We start from the raw sequence: 23,471 nt of genomic DNA on the forward strand, positions 1-23,471 counted from the left end.
AAGATAGCTAGCTTTTATGATTGCAGAGGGCAGAGGAGGATGTCATAATAAAGTATTGAAAATGGACAACACTGCAATCTGATCGTGTTCATGGCTTATCATATATTCAAGTTAATGACTCAGATGACTGACAATATGCCACGAACAACGACGAGTCTGTAGGAAGGTTTAGTACCTTGGAATTATATATAAGTCTGAAATATTCAGTTCTCTTGTATTTGGTTCATATTAGTGTGTTTCTAAGGGAAACAGTCATTTGGGTGGGCTGAAAATGAAAGAGCTGCAGCCTGTTTCCATGCTCTATCTGCAGTATCACCACATCAGTTCTCTTCTTCTAATTTTTGGAAATGCTGACCTGCTTCCAGAACTTTTTTCAATAAAGTTAGAAGCCCTGACTATGGTGTGCGATGCAGACCTATGAAAAGTTTTCATGCCAGTCTGCTTAATTGAATCCAAAGCTTGTATGCATGCTCACCAATATTCTTTTGAAAACATTTTTTCTGGCTGAAAATTGGCAGTATGACCAGAGCAAATCATCAATCCAGATATAACAAAATTGTTAGAATTCTTCTCAGAATCCCTGCCAAGCCTTCATTCATACTTCTTGGTAAGCCACCACTGCTGTGATTCCCGTTAACCAAATGTTCTCAAGCACAAAACTATATATTAATTGTTTGACAAAAGAATATACAGTGAAGGCAGCAGTAGCCATGATCATCATTACAAAAGTTTTAACTCATTGAAACAGAAATGTGTTTCAAAGAAAAGGAACCAATCTATAATATCATTAATTTTTTGCCACAATGCAATGCAGATGCTAATACTCTGAGCCATGAATCTATAACCTGGGAAGCGGACGAGGGTGAGGCCTGTCCCATTCTGTCACAATGTGCTCACGGGTGATTTCTTTGAGTGAACAACAACCACTCAGCGCCATGGTTAGTTCGAACTCCTCACGCAGCATTGAAAGTACTTTCCTCACACCAGCTTCTCCTTCAGCAGCCAATGAGAACACCACAGGTCGTCCAATCTGAGATTAAGACCATTTCAACATTTAAGTCTTGACTCTCAGCTTGTGCCACTTGATATGGCAAGATGATTATTTTTAGAGGAAAATAGAAAAGATCATTTCAGAGGTGAACATCAGAAACTGTCTGCAACAGCAAAAACTAGTTTGTGGTGATAAGTGCCACACTAAGCAGTACTTTCAACCATTTTAACAGAAACACTTCCATTTTCCGAATGAGGATAGGTACAAAAAAGTTTAAAAGAGAGCATAGTGCAAATACTTCTTATCTTTGTGTCCAAATGTAATGTGTAATGCCTTTCCATGAGGCAGTCTTATACTTACAAATATACCAGAGGCTCCCAGTGCTAAAGCTTTGAAAACATCAGTTCCACGCCTAACACCACCATCCAAGAAGACAGGCAGCCGCCCTTGTGCAGCTTTGACAACCTGGAAATTAAGAATTTGTTAGACTTATTGTCCTCGTATTAGCTTTGACTACCTGGAAGTATGAAGAAATTCTTTCACCTCTTCAAGGGCCATGATAGTGGCAGGAACATAATCAAGCTGGCGAGCACCATGGTTGGAGACAATGATACCAGCTGCTCCAGACTGTATTGCTATCCTTGCTGCAAAAGAAGCATGGATAGTTCAAGCATCATCACTATATGTTATCAAAATGGCCCAAGATGCAGAGGAGTTTATTTTTTCTTACTGTCTTCAGCAGTGAGCACACCCTTCACAAGAATTGGCAATTTGGTAATTGTCTGAAGCCATTTCACATCCTAAACATAGCCAATAGAGTTCATTTAATGCACTGTTAATTAAAAGAATCTTCAGGCATAGCCACACTATATAATAAGCTCATGGTTTCCAATTCAAACATTTGCAGCAGAATAGAGCTTAGATTCCTAAAACTACCATACATTTTGAAGAAAACTTTTGATTGCCCAAGCTTTTAGACAAATTTTGAACATAAAAAGCTTTATCCACTCCATGAGTTTTTAGCAGTATCAAGAAAACAGATGAATATATATTTTTTTTGTCTACATTCCCCTAAACTAGAACATTGCAAATGACATCAAATATGGTTGCCATTCACAAAATAGCAATAGACTATAAATCAACCAAAAGATCTCCCAAGTCATGCATTTACATACCTTCCAGCTAAGGGTACGATCAATTTGTCCGGCAACATATGAAGCAAGTCCTGAGTCATCAGCCTGCATGGCTCGCGAGAACAAATTAAATATTAAAGGAGACAAAAACTCATTATTTGAATTGAAAGACATGGTTCTTTACTAGGTCAATAATTGTAGAGTTAGAAGGACTACTCACTCTATCCATCTTCCCAAGGTCCAAACCTTCAAAGTTCTTCAATGTCAAAAATGGTGGTAAAGTAAATCTGTAAGAGAATGAAACAGAAGAATTCTTGAGTGTAACTTGACTTTCACATATACAGATCAAACATCTAAAGCTAAGTGAACTAACTGTGACACAAGACATTTCTAAAAGAATGCTTTAAGGGGCACTGCAACTCTAAGACCCAATTCCACCTGTTCTTGATGTCAGCTTCTCTGCGACCGAGCCTTGGAGTATCAACTGTAAGAGCAATTGCCTTGAAACCAGCCCTTTCAGCTCTTCTCACCAGCTGGGCAACTACATGCCTGTCCTTGTATACCTGAAGATTAGACATTAGAGACCAGTTATCACATAAGCCTTATCCTCATGAATCAGCAGGTAGAAAGATCGACTATTTCAAAAGATTGGAGACCACAACATCATTTGAAGCTTACATAGAGTTGGAAAAACCTAATGCCAGGTCCTGTTGAAGCAACCTCCTCAACACTAGAAGTGGCCCATGAGGATAACGTCTGAAATGGCCATCAAGAAATTTATAAATGAAGTAGATTATATAGTCTGGTTGGATGATGAAGAGCAACTGAAGCACAAAAATATCATATAATGAAAATAAATGAGTTTCAATATTTTTTCAAAGGCTGGCAATTATATATGATAAGTCTGACTAAAAGCTGTATTAAAGGCACTAAGAAATAGATGGTTGTTTTTTTTTCATTTAGAAAAGCATGATGAGCAAAATGAGACTGATATTCTTACATCATGCCTATTTAATATGCATCGAAAAAGGGTGAACTATAGGTCCAGAATTAGCCATGGCAAGTAAGATGCAGTAGACACTATACATATTAGACTTCAATTAACATTATAACACTGTTGATGATTCTGGAAACATCACTTAAGATTTGCAGGTGATATCATTCATATCTCAATTAAACTGGCTCAGATGGGTCATTTGGCTGTATGGAGATCCATTATGAAACTATGAAAAAGAAACTGTCCAAATTGGTGTCAAATATATCTTTTAACAGCCTGATTTGGCCTTTTGAAAAAAAAAAAAACAAACAGGGAACGGTAAGAAACATAATCAGAAAGACTAATACATGTATTTTTCTTCTTTTTGCATCAACTTCTTCTGAAATTGATTGTATAAAAACATTTGACAATATGGAAATTCATGCTGTCAGTTAAACAAGTGTCCTTATTGGATTAGCTAAGGATAAATATTTAAATGGAAAGTTTGAGCTGGAAGCCAAACCATAATTGTTCCAGCTGCTGATGCTGCCCTGGCTGTTGCATACTCCCCTGTCACAAATTCGAAGATCTCACCATTAGACTGTCAAAAATTGCTTTCCATGAAACTATGAAGGTTCATACTGAATTATGTTTGAAAATCAGCTTCATCACTAATGAGAAATAGAAAGTAGATTAAATATGCACATGATGTAAAGATTCAATTACGTCTCTTCCTGTAAATGCTATAAGATCCATCATGAAAGAAGCTATAAAAGTGAGGTTGATAACATAGAAATGCACTTGGAGGAATGTGCTTACGTATAAGAAAAACCAATCAGGTCAACAATGGCTAATCCACTGAAGATACCTGGCTTTCTGGTTTGTCTACTTAAGCATACATATGCAAAGGAACAGAACCTAGCTTCTGCTTGAATTGATATGATATCATAATTACTTGATTCTAATAAAACTGTTGAACATAAAAGGGCATAATCCTTTTAGAAAACAGTGCCATACCTTCAGGATGAGCCATTTTCTGCATGGCTGTTGGGGCAATCATGATGGGCATTGATATCTTGAAACCCAAAACAGTGGTAGTCATGTCTATCTTGCTTACATCAATAAGAATGCGAGGACGAAACCTATGCATTGTAGAAATTAAGATCTAAGAATTTAGACAGAATGCAATTATATAGTGTTTTGCAATAACAGATAAAAGCTCACAGGATCCTTGAGAATGCATTCCGGTTCTCCTGCAAAGTCCACTGGTCCTCTGCACCAGATGCATAGTAGTCATACACCATCTTTGGCAACTTTTGCTTTGCAATTGCGTCATACTCTGTGACATTGGTTATCTCCATTGTCGCTGTGAAGTTATTCTTCTGCCTGAAAATTTTGTACTTGTTAGCATTTCAGGTACCAAAAAAAATGTAATAAGATTGATGATTTACTGATGAGGACAACAATCCAATCAAAATGGTGGGCTTAAAATTAGACCTATATTCTTCCAGACTACATCAAAGAAATATTACAACAGAGCTCCAAATGCATGCCTTAAGCTACTGAGAGGAGAAAAAAGAGCTGATTACAACACCAGAATTGACAAAATGCAATACATGAGATACAATTCCAGCTAAGAAAATGACGTTTTCACTTTTGAAATTGAGACTTAACAGCTGTTAGAGTTGACAGCATCCCATAACCTAATGTCCAAAACATATACACAAGCGAGGATTCGACTATTTCGGGACATTAACTACACTTATAACTAACCATTTTCAGCAATCAGCATTAGTACTTATCTCCCCCTTGAGTTGGTGTATATACAACAAGCTGTGCTCTGCTAGTAGGCCTTTAATAAGGTAATTAAGTCTAGTTTCTGTTGTGGGAAACTAAAGACTTAAGGTCAGTCTGGTTTTTTTAAAGGAGAAAACAAATTGAACCCAAAGACATAAACATAAACAGATTGAAAACACATAATCTTAAAGAATTTTTTTGATAAGCAAAGGTATAGACTTAAACAGTAATATGAGGTAAGCTGTGAGCCAAGACTAACATGGCAAACTGTCATCTAAAGAGAACTGTAGCAGAATCATAGTAACAAGTATTTTAGCCTACTGTGTTAACCAACATGGTAAAAAAGAAAGTAATGAGAATGAAAGGAAACCTTTTGAACTAGAAATAAAGCAGAGAACAGCATACCCTTCGGTTCCAAGACTATGCACCAGAGTGCATGCAGAGAAACCAGTTAGAGGAAAAGCTCTCTATATCTTAACGTAAGAGAAAGAAAAAGAATGTAATGAAGAAACGATAAAACAAAAAAAGGGTTACATATATGAGTTTGGAAGGTGCCAAAAAAAAAAAGGCAGGGTACATGTAGCATATACAAACCATAGAAAAAGGGAAAGGAAAAAAGAGAGGGAAATTACAAGTTAAGTGGATGAGCATTTGGAGGTGAGGATTTGAGACCAAATCCTGTTAGAGCTATTGGGTGACTCTCATCCACATACCCTGTGTGTGTTTCACAGTTTTTCTTCTCTATTATCCTTCCCATCCAAAAACAAATAGATAAATTAGTGCAATAAAGGGATATAAATCAGGAAAATATGACAAGTGATAGTGACCAGGTTCAAATTAAAAGTGGAATGCAAGTCATAGGCAGCTTCTTTTAAGACTTTTGTGATTAAGGGTTGATTAATTGGTATTAGTTAAAATGTCACTTATTATATTACGTTCACATAGTGTTGATGTGGGGGTGAAAAATATTTCATGATCATATTACGTTATTATCTATTATGATAAGTCAGCATACCATATCAATGTCAAGTAACAAAAAGTGGCAACTTGCATTTTTTACTAACAAGTAGGTAATTCATTATTAATCATAACGATTTATTTTGATCCAAAATAACCCCCATTTTTTAATTTGCATTTACCTGTTTCAATGTGTACACTTTTTGTGTTAAGTTTATCCTTTTGTTTTTATTTAAAAAACGACAATTTAAAATTATTGTTTTTTAAAAATTCAATTTCAAAATTTAATGAAATTGAATAAAGATAAATATTGTATAAATTAAATTATTTTTATTGAATTCTTGTAATATAAATCTTGCTGGCAAGAGACTTAACTTTTTTTTATTATAATTACAATGTAAAAGTACCTATATTTAACTCAATGTGTTGACAAACAGAAGATGGATAATCACTTCACTTTTTCAGTAAATAATTTATCATCATTTTGTTAAATACGAGAATATCCCTAAAAATAACTCTATAATGAGTTCCCTTATTTGTTAGCATTTTATCTTCATTTATTTCATACGTATTCTAATTGTGCACATGGTTGAATAATTATATAAAAAGGTTATTTTATAGATTTTAGGTCATACAAAAATTACACTAAGGAGAAAATAAAAAATAATAATTATCTAATATTAGAGATAATACATTGTAAAATTTTCTTTTGGCAACTACAAAAAACTCCAAAATTTGAGAGATGTAACAAATGCTCTACTATTAGACTAAAGCAACATTATGGGCCTAACCACCTAAAATCCCCAAAAAACCAAAGGATAAGTCAGGACTCAATTTCTTTATTTGTATTTCTTTTTCTTTTCTATGCTTGAAAAAAAAAAAGTAAAGGCGTTTACTTTTATTTGTTGGAATGTTTTCAATTTGACTCCTTTTTATTAATTAAAAAATTAAATAAGAAAATAATTAAAAAAAAGTCATGATTTCGTAGAAAAAATTAATATTCAAGTATATATAACACAATCCATATAAGTAAGAGAGAAAATACGTTTTAGATTTATAAATAAGGATTTTTTTTCACTTGGTACATGTCATTGAGTAAAAAATATGAGTGTGATGTAAAACCTACTCAATTTTTTATTGATGTAGATCGACGAGAGATATTAAGATTAAAGTAGGTTCGAATCAAAGTGACTTTTTTTTTTTTATGATGAAAGAGGCAATATAATGAGTTTATAAATGAAAACTTTTTCTCCACTTGATAACTATGTTTTTTGGATTAAAAATATGATTTTGTGATATAGAGATGTAATTTAAAAAGCTTTTTGACCAAAAATCAGTAAAAGAGTTTTAAAGGCCCAATTCAATTGTTCAGAGTTCCGAATAAAAAAAATAACCTAACATTCATAAATTTTAATAATAATTTTACGTGAATCTATTAATTTTTAAAATAAATAATCAATTCAATACGTTTAAATGATGTTAATAGATAAACGTGAAATATTTAAAATATTTTTTTTCACTCTTTTTCCAAAAAATCTCTATACCCTACTTCTCGCAAGCCAACCATCCTCGATCGGATCTCATCAGAGAACGCTAGATTGCACTCCTTGGTGTTTCCAATGGAATGCAATTTGGTTGGTATTTCTTGACCAGATTTGATTGTGAGGTGGCTGATTGCGGTGTGAGTGATCGATGATGAGAGGTAAGATAGAGATTTTTTTTGAACGAGAGTGAACAAATTTAAAAAAATAAAAAATTATAATTTATATAATTTGATATTTTTTAAATTTAATGAAAGATAAAATTATTTAAAAAATATTATCATAAAAATATTAACAATTGACTGATCGTTAAATTTACATGTTTAACAAAATATATTTTTTTGGAGTGAATTTTTTATTTCAAAAATTAATAAAACCGTATAGAATTATTGTGAGCCGTCTAAATTTATGATTATATCGGGGTGTTACGGTATTTTAGTTTAAAAAAAAAAAGCATAGAAATTAAGCAGCAACCTGTTTTTGAGTTCCAACTTGCATAGAATATCCTAGTCTCCTTTTCCTTTTCAACTTTTATTATTAACAGAGTGAAAGAACAGCAAAGGAAAAAGCACAGCAATGGCGGATCCAGTAAAGAATAAAATGTTGAAAGAAGAAATCACTACCTACGCTTACCTTATCCTCTACATCGCTCTCTCGAGCGGTCAAATCTTCTTCAACAAGGTCAGTTTTCGTCTTCACTTCTGGATCTCTCGTTTTTTATTAACTTCATAGAGATTGAAAAGCTTAATTTTTAAGCCTCACATTGTTGAGATGTTTATATGTTCAATAAATTGGAAATAAATTGCATTTAATTTGTTATGTTTAGCTTAATTGTGAATGTCAGTTACTCTTTTCTTAGAAATTAAGCTCGTATTTTGATGTAAAAATTAGCCTTTTTGAGGTTATGTTTCATATATAATAAGAGATATGGATATTGAATGCGTGTAGGTGATTTTATAAAATTGCGTCCGAAACAAATCATGTCTTACTTCTATTTAATTCACATGCCTTCCACAAATTGAAATGCATATTCTGAAGGCATTCTAGCATAGAAATCATATGTTTTAAGGCTATCGTGTAATACTTCATTTTGATGATTTTGTGGCAAGGGGATTCCTAATAGTCTTCTTGACTGCAGTCTTTTATACTTCATTGAATGTAGTTGTGGCATAACTCTATGCACACGGTTTGCAGTATGCTGACAACTAATTAGAACCTCATGCAAGAAAATTCTGTTATCCTTTGTTACATGTGCCTGAAAAATGGTGCCATTTCAGTTCAATGAGCTTAAATTGTGGTTATAACTATGTTTACTGCTTCTGCACACTCTTTTGCCACAAAGTTTTGCAACGTCAGAGTTTAGATCATGTTGTTAATGTCAAATACAATGTTTTCTCTATAAGTTCAAACATTTTGTATATTGTTAACTTGAACAAATACTTAATAAATTTTCATTGTTACTTGTTATTTTTCTGCCATAAAATGGCTGTTTGATATGGTAAAGTATGAGAAACTCTTATAAGTTTTTGATTCATAAGGCTGAAGGTTTTTTGTTTTGTTCTCTTTCTATGGAAACTGCAGTGGGTTTTGTCATCTAAGGAAATTAACTTTCCTTACCCCCTTGGATTGACTCTGCTTCACATGGCCTTCTCCTCTGTACTATGTTTTTTACTCACTAAAGTCTTTAAGGTATCCACAGCACTATATATTTATGGTAGGCTGGCATTTGAGCAATGAATTTTTTCATTTATTTATTATGAAAATTTTGTTTGTCCTTTCTCTATTTTTTCCTTCTCAGATTATGAAAGTTGAGGAGGGAATGACCATGGAAATGTAAGTTCTGAACAAACCCCTTATATATGATGTTTGAATTTGTAGATTTGTTCTTTATATTATTTGTGGCTTATTCTTTTACTGGCTGATTCATTAGTATCTTTAATGGTGACTGAATATGAACAACCTTTGTGATCTTAGCTGAAATTTGATATGTCAAGGAGGTGATCCCAACAGGTTTTATTGTTAAGAGGAAAAAAGAAAGTTTCTTGATGATACAAATATCCAAAACTTTGCCTTGTGTTAGTTTAAACTTTATCATTTTAAATTGAAAATTTTTTCCAACTTGTTCTTGATTGAAAATGGATTATATTTTGAATTGTTTGGTTCAGATGTGCTTTGTTTTGTTTGAAATCCTTTGACTAACAAAAGATTTCATAGTTGCTTGCTATTACTTATATGAAGCCTCGTAAGTTGTTAGTTGGACATCAGGGGTGTGTTGAAGGCATCATCCTGGCATAACAATGTATCCAAATTCTTAGTTTTTGATATTAACAATGCATTTTAAAGTATAATGCATAAGATTCTTGAGGCATGGGAAAGGAAAAACAAAGCTAATAGAGAGTGAAACAGGGGAAAAGGAAAGAAAGTGAAATAGGCGAATAGGAAAGAAAGTGAAATAGGGAAAAAGAACCTTTTAAAAAAAGAAAAAGATATAGGGCGCAAGGAAAAAACTAAAGAGAGAAAGAGAGAAATTAGAGGAAATGGGAAGAAACAGATTAGATAGAGAGGGAAAAAGAGGTGATGTGGAATAAGAATAATAAAAAGAGATGGGCTGAATGTTTTTTTTTTGGTATGTAGATAGACTGAATGTAAACTGAAAAAATATAGGCATTTATAGATGACTTCCTAAAAGCAATCGATTTATGGTAACTTAGATAACCAAAAATATAATAAAACTGGAAATTGCAATAAAAACTGTAATTATACCATGTTATCATAATGAACTCCTAAATCATTCAATCTCTTTTGGTCATCCTCTCTCGCATCAAAGATTCTTAACAAGTTGTTGATGGTGGTCTTGCTAGCCATTCCTTTTTGGAGTAGCGAAGAATATCTATATTATGGTGCTCAAATAAGAACTTGCAAAGGGATAGTTCTTTTGCTGTTGGTGATTAGGATAGGAGAAGCCCTCCCACGTGACAAACCTTCCCCTTTCCCCAATTTGTCTGGTGCTTCCACTCTTTATAATAATTGCATACTGTTGCTGGTCCTTTGCTTCTTGGCTGTGTAGCGATTGGTGGTGACTCTTTAAACACTTTAGTTGATAGGACTTGTATTTTAGAAAAAAAAAAAGTCTTTTTTTAATGTAGTTTGGTCCCTTCTTGTTCCAGTAGCATCAACTCTAGAAAATAGACCAACACTTACGATAAGTTTTAAAATTTACAGAAAGATGACATAAAGAAAATGCTTGACTTAATTGATTTTTATGTTTGCTGATTCATTGAGTTCATGTTTCCTGCTCTGGTACTCCCCCAAATCTAAATTTTTAGTACTCATCCTATTTGGCTCATGCCAATATCTTTTTTCTCTGTAAAAATTTACTAACACAAAACACTTGTTACGATTTGATTTTACAGTTAATGGGGATAATTAAGCTCAAAATATTAGTATGATATTCTAGTAAAGTTTAAATTAGAAACTTAAGGTTCAAATACAAGCATAGAACCCAATTCAAGTAGGATTCATTTAGAACAACTATTATATGAAATTGAGCAAGATGGAAGCAGATTTGTGTAGTCGAGAAAGATGAAAATTTTCTCATGATAAACTGAAAATGCAGCTCATGTCATCTCTTTGGTCATAACATGTCTCCCTAAGCTGTCTGATATAAATCCTTTGTTGTACATCTTGTCTTTAATTGAGATTTTTTCATAATAGCAATACATCCTTGCTGCTATTTAATTATTTCTTGCTTATTCTTATTTTTATTTTATATTTATTTACCCTTAATTTGATGGAGTTATACATGCTCAGATACACGACATCTGTTATCCCAATTGGTGCCATGTTTGCAATGACTCTTTGGCTGGGAAACACTGCCTACCTTTATATATCTGTCGCATTTGCACAAATGCTGAAGGCAATTAGTAAGTTCTCAAAATTCATTGGGCAAATTACACTTAAACCCATTTGCTTTTTGTGATTCATTTTAATTGCATGTGCTTTAAAAACTTATACTTAACCCCATGCTTTTTTCTGTTTGACTAATGGGGTTATGGTGTTAAAAGATGTCATGTACTGTGACATTTTCATCTGATATATCTTTTGAAGCAAAAGAGCAATCCTTGCTTCAGTTTGTTATGCCTTTTTCTTGATTTCTGAAGATTCTAATAATCACAATATGGAACCTTTGAAAACCAAAACATGGAAGGAGCAAAATGCTAAAGTAGATAACCCAATCCCTTGATTGGCATCAATTTATAATAACAGTGAGCCCCTCCCTCACTTTTTCCAGGAGGCAAACGGACTGAAAATAGAATTATAAAAGGTATGGAAGAGAATTAGAAAATAAAGATAGCTTATAGATTAAAACCCTTCTTTTGTGTACCAACTAAACTGAAGAAAACAATAAACCAAAGGGCTTGAAAGCTCATTTTCTCTCAAACCAATTGAGAAAACAGCAAGAGAAAAAAATGTCTGCAAAGTACCTAGCAAGCAATGACAATTTGCTGCATCCTCCCTGATCATGTCGATCAGTAGAACAGTCAGCCCTCTTTCCTCCTCATCATGCCCCTTGGTGCCCATATTGATACCCTCTCAACAGAAAAGAAAAATTCCACCATGGAAGCTGTCAGAAAGATTAAGAAAAAGGCAATGAAAGAAAATATCAACTGAACAAATTAATTTCAAGGTTGACTTGCACATAATTCATAACTCACATTTCTCATGACCCACAACAAGGAGTCAAAACTTGTATGTGACTTAAATGTCACACCACCCACATCATTGAAGGAGCATTTTGGCCAAATGTGAAGCCATTGAGTTGGTGGACAAGTTGGTGGAGCAGCCATGAAACTTGATCAAAACGACCAAATCCATGTCCAAGTGCATGTTTACAGATGTGCCTAATGCTGATTCATGGGGTTTTGCACATCAGAACTTGTCCATGTTTCCCAATCTGTGATGGTATCTGCTTTGTTCTCCATTGATCCCAGCTTCTCTGTACTTACCAAATGAGTGGTTGAAATGCTAGATCAAACATGTATATGGCTGTGCACTCATGACACATACATATCATTGATAAGGTTGTTTTTGCAACTTTATTCAAGAAGGTAATGGTGTGACTTGTTGATAAGTCAAATAGTGAGAACCGCATGGGGCTAAGTAAAACTTTATAGCATGTTAGATGAAGTTAATTCTGCCCAAACCATAAGGGATTAACTATAATTGACTCCTTGTTGGGTTTTTCTACCCTTTTCAGGTGGATAAGTAATGCCTGTAGAAAATTAGTTTGGTCTCTCCAGCTGTAAAATAGCTTTTGATTTTGCTCAGATGTTAGGTTGGTGATTAAATCCTAGGTAATTCAAACACAGTTAATTAGGGTCAAGAATATGCCAATAAAAACTTTTTTTTCTTATATTACTCATTATTTAGATGGTGAATGGTGATATCACTACTTTCCTTGAATGAGTTTTGCAGTGCCGGTGGCTGTTTTCATACTTGGAGTAGCAGCAGGGCTGGAGGTAATGAGCTGCAGAATGCTTTTGATAATGTCAGTGATAAGTTTTGGTGTTCTAGTTGCTTCTTATGGAGAAATAAATATTAGCTGGATTGGAGTTGTTTACCAAATGGGTGGTGTTGTTGGAGAAGCTTTAAGACTTATATTCATGGAGATCTTGGTCAAGCGAAAGGGTCTTAAATTAAACCCCATATCTCTCATGTATTATGTTAGCCCTTGCAGGTATGTATTACATCATTCTTCTGATATAGCCAGTATCTTCGAGACAACATTTCACTGTCCTCCCTGTACATAAAATTGATGCCAGTTGGGATTGAATGTTTGTGTTCTCTGCAGTGCTCTTTGTCTGTTTATTCCTTGGATCTTCCTGGAGAAACCAAAGATGGAAGCCCATGGGACATGGAACTTTCAGCCTGTTGTGCTAACACTCAACTCTCTCTGCACATTTGCACTCAACTTATCAGTTTTCCTAGTGATCTCACACACTAGTGCTCTAACCATTCGTGTTGCTGGAGTTGTCAAGGATTGGGTGGTTGTTTTAGTATCTGCACTTCTTTTCGCAGATACAAAGTTGACAGTCATAAATTTATTTGGTTATGGAATTGGTAAGCATCTAAACATACATTCTCTTTTATATCTCCATCTCTTTTAATGTGCATTTATCTATTATCTCATTTTGAGGACATAGCCAAGGGCTGACAATCCATGTACATTCTGGAGGGCAAGGATGTAGCACAATCATTCAGGTTATTCTCAAAAATTGACCTTAGCAGCTGATAGTTTAGGTAGAAATGAATTATAGAAATCTGAATTGTTTGATAGGAACAATTGTTCCTTCAGGCATGATGGAGCGTATCCATGGTTTTGCTGGACTGGCCATGAGTATTTATGCTTTAGAGATGCCAAAACACTGCATCACTTGTCTTGTTCTTCAGTAGTTTATGCCAAAGTATTGCTGGACTTGTTTGGGAGTATTTATGCCTTACATTATGCCAAAGCCCTGCGTCAGCAGTTTACCCTGTTTTTAGGGGTATTAGATGCTATTTGCTATTTAGTGTCAGTTCGTTCTTAAAATTTATTGTAAAGGTTAGAATGGCTTAGAATGAGCGGCCTTGGATTGGTCCTAGGCTTCGGTAAATTTGCATGTAGTGGTGGTTCTTCTGCTTCATTATCATGAGAAATGTGGAGTAGTTTCTAGAGGTCATTGTGGCATTGCGAAGGAGCCATCTAAACCGGACATCAATTCTTCTCTATGTCTCTTTGACGAATTTACTTTAATTTTTCTTTTTTGTAGCCATTGCTGGGGTGGCTGCATATAATAATTACAAGTTGAAGAGAGAAGCTTCTCGCCGTATCTCTGATGAGTCCCAAGATGCCCAGGCCATACCGATGTCTGCATCATCAACTCCAAATAGATAGTGATGTGTACAAGACTAATCTGCCAAGATGATCTTGAAGTATGTAATTGCATTCGACAGAGCTATTCGGAGCTGCCAGTTAATCTCGTTGGTCTTCTCTTTATTTCGGGCTGTTCATTAACACAGTGCAGGAAAACGTCATGTCCAGACCTTTTGATGACAGATTTGCTGTAGCCTTAACTTGTGCTATTGATTCTGCAGCAGAATATTGGGGGTAATTTTTTTGTGCCGCTATCAAGCTGCACCCATTGTTAAATCGGAGAAAGTGACCTGTTGAGATCTAAGGTAAAGAAGAAAAACTGTAAAGAAATTCTCGAACTCTTTAAGGTATAGTGATATAATTATTTTTTTTTTGCTTTTGCTATGTCTTAAATGTTATACAAGTTGACAGTTGAAATGCACAAGGCTTTCTTGTTACAGATTCTGCAGGGTTAAACTCTCAGCTTATTTTGGGATATGTTTTCAGTCGGGAACTTTAAGTTCTTGAATCCTTATCAGCAAATTTTTCTGGCAGGCCTGGTAGGAATTGTAGATCTTTGGGATGCAGCGAATTTGCATGTAATGGACATCTTAGGTTAAACGTATGACCATTTGACCCATTGATTATTCAAAGAGTTAGATTCGATTTCTTCATCTTTTAAAATGGTGATTTTTTTATTATTGAAAACTATAAGACAAAATCTTTATCATTAATATTAACATTATTATTTGATAAAAAAATTTACATTATCCATGCACATTATTTTTATTTTCATTACTCATTTTCGAACTTGGAATTATTTAATACAATCTTTAAAAGGATGTGCAGAAGTGAGAAAAGGTAAAAAAAATTTGGATTGTCTTCGTCTCATTATACAAAACATATTAGGATAAAGACATAATGCTTATAAAATATTTTAAATTATTTTTTATTATATTTAATTAAATTTTTATAATTTTATTTTAAATCAAATAAATTATTATAATTAATAGTTGATCAACTGTTGTTAGTAAAAATAATATTTATCATTTTATATCATACGATGTTGATATAATATATTAATATGTTATAATGAATCATGATGTGAAATGATAATTGTGCGATATTTTTATTTTAAGTTTATATTTGATGTATTAACAAGTATATAAAAGTTATATACTATAAGAGGCCATTAAAATATAATATCTTATTAATAAGGTAAAACTAAAATTTATTAAGGACTTAAATTAAATATTAAAAAAAATTTTAACTTGTAAAATTTAAAAACTTTTTTACTCTCTTTCTAAGCCCTCTTCCACGTTTCTGTCTAACTCTTCTCTAAAAAAATTTTGGAGATTTTTCATGCTTCTTTCAAAAATTTGCTTTTCTTCTTATTGGTGAAGTTGTTTTTCTTCTTTCGGGTTTATGGTGCAAAGGAAAGAGTCACTTTCTCTCTAAACTCTAATCCACTCTTTCTAGGGACCACAATGGGTACCTTGTTATAAGGTATTTGCAGATATTTTACCCGATTATATAGAATTAAGGTATCTTATAATCAGATTTGGATAGTAATTTCACTACTTGTATCGAGTTCGGGTAGGATTCGAGTATCATCCCTTGGGTACCCGATACCCGAACCTTATTATATTTTTTATAATTTTATGTAATTAAAGATAAATTTATATTACTAATTAAATTAATTCATGAAACTATAATTATTAATCAATTTGTAATATACTTTATATATTGTGTTAATTTATAAAAAAATATAATTACTATTATATATATACTTTTAGTATATATATTTTAAATATATAAATATATTTACTTTCTATTTTGTATTAACGTTACAAAAATTATAACTTATAAAATTATTAATTATAATATGTATACATTTATTTATATAAACTTATAAAATATATACTTAAAAAAAATTGTGAGATTATAATAGTTTTGGAATCTAACTATTTTTTTGAATTTCATGTAATTAATAACAAATTCATATAGTTAATTAAACTTGTAATGTTATTTAAGTTGTTGTTTAGATATTTGTTTTTAGTTATTTAAGTTTATATTTGAGATATTTGTTTTTGATTATTTAAATTTAAATTTTATTGTTTATGTGTTTTTATAAATTTAATTATTAGTAAATTATATGGAAAATGGATGGAAGCATTGTTGTATATAAATACAGGTACAGATTCGAGATTGGATAATTAGGTATCCATGAAGAGTATTTTAATAATTTTTTTTATATAAACGGATTTTTAAATAGATTTGAGTAATTATTGGATAGTGTGTATGTATTAGAGTTCAGATTAGGATAGTAAATTTTAAAAAAATTCAAGTAATGATAAGATTCGAGTATCCTATTTATCAATTAGGTTCGAGTATCTCAAAATTAACAAGTATCTTATCTTTTGACATCCCTACCTTTTCCTTTAACCCTTATCTTGTTGTCTTTAAAGTATCCAAAATTCATTCCAGTTTAAGTTTACTTCACATGTGATTGATTGATATTTGAGATCGAAGTAATGAAATTTTCAATTTAGAGTGTGAGATTTGAGACTAAGAGTCTTCATGTTATATTTTTGTTATTGATTCAATTATAAGCTTACCTTAGACCATAATGGGTATTGCCTTTTTATATGTTCTATAATTAAAAAAATTAATTTATCAATCTCGATTTGTTTGAACATGAGACATACTTTGTTCTAATTAGTTCCCCTGTCCATTTGAAATTCCACATGCTCACTTGAGTACTAAACATTAACATGTTGCACTTGTAGTCCTTGATCCATATCTTCAAAAACAACTACCCAAATCCAGATCTTTATAAACAGGTAAGACAATGCTGCTGTATGTGTGAGGATTGGTTTCATGATTAGCATACCAGTCTCAACTCTCTTGGATAAAAAGTAAATAAAAAATATTTATACAAAGAAAAGTAAAAAATATTTATATAAAGAAATCAAATCTAACCTAAATGGAAGAAGAAGTAAGGGAGAAGAAAACATAGGGTTGGAGAGAACAAAACAAAAATGGTTGAGATTAAATTGGAGAGAATTTTTTTTAATCTTTTAGGTATTTTTTAAAAATTATTAATATTTAGTTTTGTTATGAATATTTTTGTGAATATCCATTTATTCTATCTATATCTAGATTTGATGTAAATTAGATTGAATTAGAATTTAATCCATCTAATCTCTAAGTGTTATCTTCATCTCGTAAATTCTATCAAGATAAGGGGATTATTTGCTTATAAATAAGCTCCCTCAGTTCATTTGTAAACACACTTCAATAAGATCTCTTTTCTCCTCCTAAATACTTTCTTTCTTTTCTTTATTGTTCTTTAAGTTATCTTTATTTATTCTTTTAAGTTATTTTTCATAACACGTTATCAGTACGATTCTCTAATCTCTCACACTTAAGCTTCACAAAGTCGAAGTTCAATTTTTTTTCAGCTATCACAATGTCAAATCTTACAAAACTTGAATTTGTGGCTCTTGATATTACTAGCAAAAACTATCTATCTTGGATTCTAGATGCTGAAATTCATTTAGATGCTATGGGTCTTGGAGACACAATCAAAGAAGAAAATAAAACATCCAATCAGGATAAGGCAAAAGCAATGATTTTCCTTCGCCAGCATCTTCATGAAAGATTAAAAATTGAGTATCTTACAATAAAAAATCCAATCGATTTTTGAAAAAGTCTAAAGGAGAGATATGACCACCAGAAAATAATAATTCTACCAAAAGCTCGTTATAATTGGATGCATCTACGATTGCAAGATTTTAAAACTGTAAGTGAGTATAACTCAGCATTATATAGAATTAGTTCTAAACTAAAATTGTGTGAAGAAAATGTGACTGATGATGATTTGTTAGAAAAAACATTCTCAACTTTTCATGCCTCAAACATGCTCCTGCAGCAGTAATATCGTGAAAAAGGCTTTAAGAAATACTCTGAACTGATTTCATGTCTCCTTGTGGTTGAGGAAAATAACGAGTTATTGATGAAAAATCATGAATCTCGACCAACTGGTTCTGTTCCATTCCCTGAAGTGAATGCGACATTATTTAGAAATTCTGACCGTGGTCGTGGTCGTAATCATGGATGCGAAAAAGTCGTCATAATTATCACAGTCATGGTGGTTATACAAATTATTATTATGATAATAAGAATACCCACCAGAAGTGGATGAATAGTGAAGAGATACATGAAAAAGATAAAGGTGTACAAAGTAAAAGAAATATAGAAAATGTTTGTTATAGATGTAGCATGAAAGGCCATTGGTTACGTACTTGTCGTACACCAAAAACATCTTGTTAAACTTTATCAAGCATCATTAAAAAATAAAGGAAAAATATCGAAACAAATTTTGTTGAAGATGATAGCCAAGTTGATATAACACACTTGGATGTTGCTGATTTTTTTACTCACCCTGAAGGATGGATTGATCATTTGATTAGTGATGGAAATCCCAATAATGAAATTTCTTAAATTATTTGTTGATGCGTTTTAGTACAACTCTATTAGAAACTTGGTATGTTTAGTATAATTCTATTAAGAAGTTAATGTGTTTTAATATGTCTATTAGGAAGATTTTTTTTTGTATTTTAATAACAAAGTTTATATTTAATGTTCTATTATATAAGTTTCTTACTATATATATTTTATTTTCTTGAAGAAAATATGGATATTCATTTGGTTAGATCCAAGATCAATGATGAAGATATTTGTCTAATAGATAGTGCTACAACGCACACTATATTTAAAGACAAGAAATATTTTTTTCCACTTGACAATGGAAAAAGCTAATGTCAATACAATATCTGGTAGTACAAGATTAATTGAAGGCTCTGGAAGAGTCAATATTTCACTACTTGGAGGAACAAAGTTCATAATAAAAGATGCATTATTTTCTACAAGGTCTCAAAGAAACTTATTAAGTTTTAAAGATATTCGTTTGAGGGAATATCATATTGAGACAACAAATGAAAAAAGCACTGAATATCTTTATATTACATCTATTATATTGGGTAAAAAATGTGTATTGGAAAAATTATCCGCTTTGTCCTTTGAAATGTACTACACAAAAATTAAAATGATTGAAACTTATGTAAACCAGAAGTTTACTGATAATTTTAATGTTTGGCATGACCGGTTAGGCCATTCTGGATCAATAATGATGCAAAAAATTATTGAAAATTTATGTGGTCATCCATTGAAAACCAAAAAATTTTTCAATCTAATGAATTCTCATGTGTTGTATGCTCTCAAGATAAATTAATTACAAGACCATCACCAAAAAAAGTTGGGATTGAATCCCCTATGTTTTTGAAACATATTCAAGGTGATATATGTGGACCCATACATCCATCATGTGGACCATTCAGATATTTTATGGTTTTAATTGATGCATCAACAAGATGGTCACATGTGTGCTTGTTATCAACTCGCAATTTGGCATTTGCAAGATTACTTGCACAAATAATTCGTTTGCGAGCACATTTTTCTGATTATGCAATCAAGACAATTTGCCTTGACAATGCTGGTGAATTTACGTCTGAAGCTTTTAATGGATATTGCATGTCTATTAGAATGAATGTTGAACAATCTGTTAGCCATGTTCATACACAAAATGATCTAGCAGAATCATTTATCAAACGCCTTAAACTAATTGTAAGGCCATTACTTATGAAATCCAAACTCTCAATTTCTGCTTAGGGACATGCCATTTTGCATGCAGCAGCACTTGTACACATCAGGCCAACAAGTTATCATAAATTCTCTCATATACAATTGATTTATGGTCAGGAACCAAATATTTCCCATCTAAGAATTTTTGGATGTGTGGTATATGTTCTAATTGCTCCACCACAACGCATAAATATGGGTCCTCAAAGGAGGTTAGGAATATATGTTGGATATGAATATCCATCTATAATTAAATATCTAGAACCCTCAACAGGAGATTTATTCACTGCAAGGTTTGCTGATTGTCATTTTGATGAAACAATTTTTCCAATATTAGAGGGAGAAAATAAGTAGCTGGAAAAGAAAATATCTTGTAATACATTATCATTATCTAGTTTTGATCTTCGCACAAATCAATGTGAACAAGAAGTTTAAAAGATAATTAATTTGCAAAATATAGTAAATCAGTTGTCAGACGCATTTACTAACCTACAAAGAGTAACTAAATCTCATATACCAGTTACAAATGCTCTAATCAGAATTGATGTAGGATAATCTGTTATTGCTAATGAGTCTAAGACACGCCATAAAGTGTGGAAGACTAAGCAGTTCCAAAGATAAAAATTCTCGAAAAAGAAAAGGAACAAATATTCAAGATGGTCAAGAAGAAGAAACAAAAACTCCAGAAGAGACCTTTGACATAATTTCAAAAGAAATTCAAGTACCTGAAATAAATGAAAATGAAGAGATCTCAATAAATTATGTCATGATGAGAAAAAGATGGAACCAAAATGAAATAAACGTCGATGATATTTTTGCATATAATGTAGCGCTCAATATTATGAAATAAAATGAGGATCTTGAACCTATATCTATTGAAGAATGTAGATATAGAAATGATTGGCCAATGTAGAAAGACGCAATCAAAGTAGAATTAAATTCACTTGCAAAACGTAAAGTTTTTGGACCTGTAATCCGTACGTCAAATGGCGTAAAATCAGTGAGATATAAATGGGTATTTGTGTGGAATCGAAATGAGAAAGATGAGATTGTGAGATATAAAGCATGACTTATCGTACAAGGTTTTACCTAAAAGCTTGATATTGATTATGAAGAGACATATTCCCCTGTGGTGGATGCAATTACATTTCAATATTTAATTAGTCTGGCAATACATGAAAAGCTTGAAATGCGTTTGATGGATGTAGTTATAGCCTATTTATACGACTCACTTGATAATGATATTTATATGAAAATCTCTGAAGGATTTAAGTTTCCTGAAGCACAAAATTTGAAATCTTGGGAGATTTATTCAATCAAATTAAATAAATCTTTATACGGATTAAAATAATTCAGACGCATGTGGTATAATCGCCTTAGTGAATATTTGTCAAAAGAAGGCTATAAAAATGATTTAATGTGCCCATGTGTTTTTATAAAAAGATTCAGATATGAATTTGTGATAATTGCTGTTTATGTTGATGATCTAAACATTATTGGAACTCCTGAAGAGTTATCAAAAGCCGTGGATTATTTAAAAAAAGAATTTGAGACGAAAGACCTTGGAAAAACAAAGTTTTGTTTTGGTCTTTAGATTGAACACTTAACAAATGGAATTTTTGTCCATCAATCTAATTATGTAGTGAAAGTGCTAAAACAATTTTATATGGACAAAGCACATCCATTGAGTTCACCAATGGTTGTAAGATCATTAGATGTGAAAATAGACCCTTTCCGATCTCGTGAGGATGATGAAAAACTTCTTGGTCCTAAAGTACCGTGTCTTAGTGCAATTGGAGCATTAATGTATATTGCTAGCAATACACGACTTGATATTTCATTTACTGTGAATTTATTAGCAAGATATAGTTCTTCTTCAACTCGAAGACATTGAAATGGAATTAAATATATACTTCGATATCTTCGAGGAACAATGGATATGGGCTTATATTATTCAAATACATTAAAATCAGATTTAATTGGTTATGCAGATGCATGATATTTATCAGATCCACATAAAACTCGATCCCAAACAGGTTATTTATTCACATATGGAGGTACGACTATTTCATGGCGTTCTGTAAAACAAACTATAGTTGCTACTTCTTCTAACCATACAGAAATTTTAGCAATTCATGAGGCAAGTCATGAATGTGTCTGATTAAAATATGTAACTCAATATATTCGAGAAATGTGTGATTTGTCAACCAAAAAAGAAATTCTAACAATATTATACGATGATAATACTACTTGCATAGCACAGTTAAAGGAATGATACATTAAAAGTGATCAAACAAAACATATTTCACCAAAATTCTTCTTCACTCATGACCTTCAAGAAAAAGGTGATATTAGTATTCAACAAATTCGTTCAAGTGACAATCTAGCATATTTGTTTACTAAAGCCCTTCCTACTGCAATATTTGAAAAGTTGGTACAAAAGATTGGGATGCGCTGTTTTAAAGATCTTAAATAATGCAGTTGTCAAGGGGAGTAAAATACGCACTGTACTCTTTTCCTTCATGAAAGTTTTTCCCACTAGGTTTTTCTTGATAAGGTTTTTAATGAGGCAATATTTCATAAGCGTATTCTTGAAAAGAATTATGTACTCTTTTTCCTTCACTCAGATTTTTTTCCCATGAGATTTTTTTTTCCTTGTAAGGATTTAACGATGCATATTTTTAATATAATGGATATTCAAGGGAGAGTGTTATGGATATTTTTGTGAATAACCATTTATTCTATCTATATCTAGATTTGATGTAAATTAAATTGGATTAGGATTTAATCCATCTAATCTCTAAGTGTTATCTTCATCTTGTAAATTCTATCAAGATAAAGGGGTTATTTGCCTATAAATAGGTCTTTTCAGTTTATTTGTAAACACACTTCAATAAGATCTCTTTTCTTCCCCTAAATACTTTCTTTCTTCTCTTTATTGTTCTTTCAGTTATCTTTATTTATTCTTTTAAGTTATTTTTCATAACAAGTTTTAAATTTTTAATGAATTTAAGTTTTACCTCATTAATGAAGTGTCACATTTTGATGGCCTAACAATGCATCAAATATAAATCTTTTTATTTTTTATGTCAACATTATTTTAACGTTGTGTGAATATAAAATCATAAATAATATTTTTAATTAATATAAATTAGTTAACTGTTAGTAATAAAACTTGTTTAACTTAAAACAAAAAGAAGAACTTGTTTGAATTTTCTATATATAGTTCATAAAGTTTTTAAAATATTATGTTTAGAAGAAACTTATATAGTATCAGAAATACAAAACAAAAATGTATCAACTGAAAAATTCAAATTAAAAAACTATTATGTTCAATTTTTGTATAATTGAGAGAAAAACAAAAGAAAGATATTCAAGGAACCAAAATTAACCATTTTGTGTATAATTTTACCTTTAAATATTTTTTCTAACTTTCATTTTCTCTCCCTTACCCTTCAAATTTATACGATATTATTCTTAA

General features: G+C 31.8%; 2 protein-coding genes across 6 annotated transcripts; one reads left to right on the forward strand and one right to left on the reverse strand.

The window, feature by feature from the left end:
• On the reverse strand, positions 634–5,461 carry LOC18594535 (peroxisomal (S)-2-hydroxy-acid oxidase GLO1). Of its 3 annotated transcripts, none has more exons than XM_007022121.2 (12): positions 5,303–5,461; positions 4,325–4,486; positions 4,118–4,242; positions 3,624–3,670; positions 2,803–2,880; positions 2,563–2,687; positions 2,345–2,411; positions 2,167–2,229; positions 1,722–1,791; positions 1,535–1,635; positions 1,352–1,456; positions 634–1,030 (listed from the first exon to the last, which is right to left on the reverse strand). In XM_007022121.2, the coding sequence occupies exons 2-12, from the start codon at positions 4,459–4,461 to the stop codon at positions 839–841; spliced, it is 1,110 nt and encodes a 369-aa protein (XP_007022183.2). In that variant the 5' UTR covers positions 4,462–4,486; positions 5,303–5,461; the 3' UTR covers positions 634–838. The 3 variants fall into 3 exon arrangements, with proteins under 3 accessions (XP_007022183.2, XP_007022182.2, XP_017980651.1); XM_007022120.2 differs by having other exon boundaries at positions 5,268–5,461; XM_018125162.1 differs by lacking the exon at positions 5,303–5,461 and having other exon boundaries at positions 4,321–4,436.
• LOC18594536 (probable sugar phosphate/phosphate translocator At3g14410) lies at positions 7,447–14,961 on the forward strand. 3 transcript variants are annotated; one of them, XM_018125199.1, is made up of 8 exons: positions 7,447–7,556; positions 7,940–8,076; positions 8,977–9,084; positions 9,194–9,228; positions 11,206–11,318; positions 12,871–13,132; positions 13,247–13,515; positions 14,205–14,956. In XM_018125199.1, the coding sequence occupies exons 2-8, from the start codon at positions 7,972–7,974 to the stop codon at positions 14,327–14,329; spliced, it is 1,017 nt and encodes a 338-aa protein (XP_017980688.1). In that variant the 5' UTR covers positions 7,447–7,556; positions 7,940–7,971; the 3' UTR covers positions 14,330–14,956. The 3 variants fall into 3 exon arrangements, with proteins under 3 accessions (XP_017980688.1, XP_017980686.1, XP_017980687.1); XM_018125197.1 differs by lacking the exon at positions 7,447–7,556 and having other exon boundaries at positions 7,972–8,076; positions 14,205–14,655; positions 14,749–14,961; XM_018125198.1 differs by lacking the exon at positions 7,447–7,556 and having other exon boundaries at positions 7,972–8,076; positions 14,205–14,655; positions 14,843–14,961.

The sequence above is a fragment of the Theobroma cacao genome, chromosome 7 (genome assembly GCF_000208745.1).
Source record: "Theobroma cacao cultivar B97-61/B2 chromosome 7, Criollo_cocoa_genome_V2, whole genome shotgun sequence".
Lineage (NCBI taxonomy): Eukaryota > Viridiplantae > Streptophyta > Magnoliopsida > Malvales > Malvaceae > Theobroma > Theobroma cacao.

What these genes read in the sequence shown, in the direction of transcription:
- LOC18594536 (XM_018125199.1), top strand. Translation starts at nt 7,972, where the DNA reads ATGGCGGATCCAGTAAAGAATAAAATGTTGAAAGAAGAAATCACTACC. An exon ending in GAGGGAATGACCATGGAAAT is followed by an intron (nt 9,229 to 11,205) that starts GTAAGTTCTGAA and finishes ATACATGCTCAG; the next exon opens with ATACACGACATCTGTTATCC. An exon ending in ACAAATGCTGAAGGCAATTA is followed by an intron (nt 11,319 to 12,870) that starts GTAAGTTCTCAA and finishes TGAGTTTTGCAG; the next exon opens with TGCCGGTGGCTGTTTTCATA.
- LOC18594535 (XM_007022121.2), bottom strand. Translation starts at nt 4,461, where the DNA reads ATGGAGATAACCAATGTCACAGAGTATGACGCAATTGCAAAGCAAAAG. An exon ending in ATCGTACCCTTAGCTGGAAG is followed by an intron (nt 1,792 to 2,166) that starts GTATGTAAATGC and finishes GGCTATGTTTAG; the next exon opens with GATGTGAAATGGCTTCAGAC. An exon ending in TGTGCTCACTGCTGAAGACA is followed by an intron (nt 1,636 to 1,721) that starts GTAAGAAAAAAT and finishes CTTCTTTTGCAG; the next exon opens with CAAGGATAGCAATACAGTCT.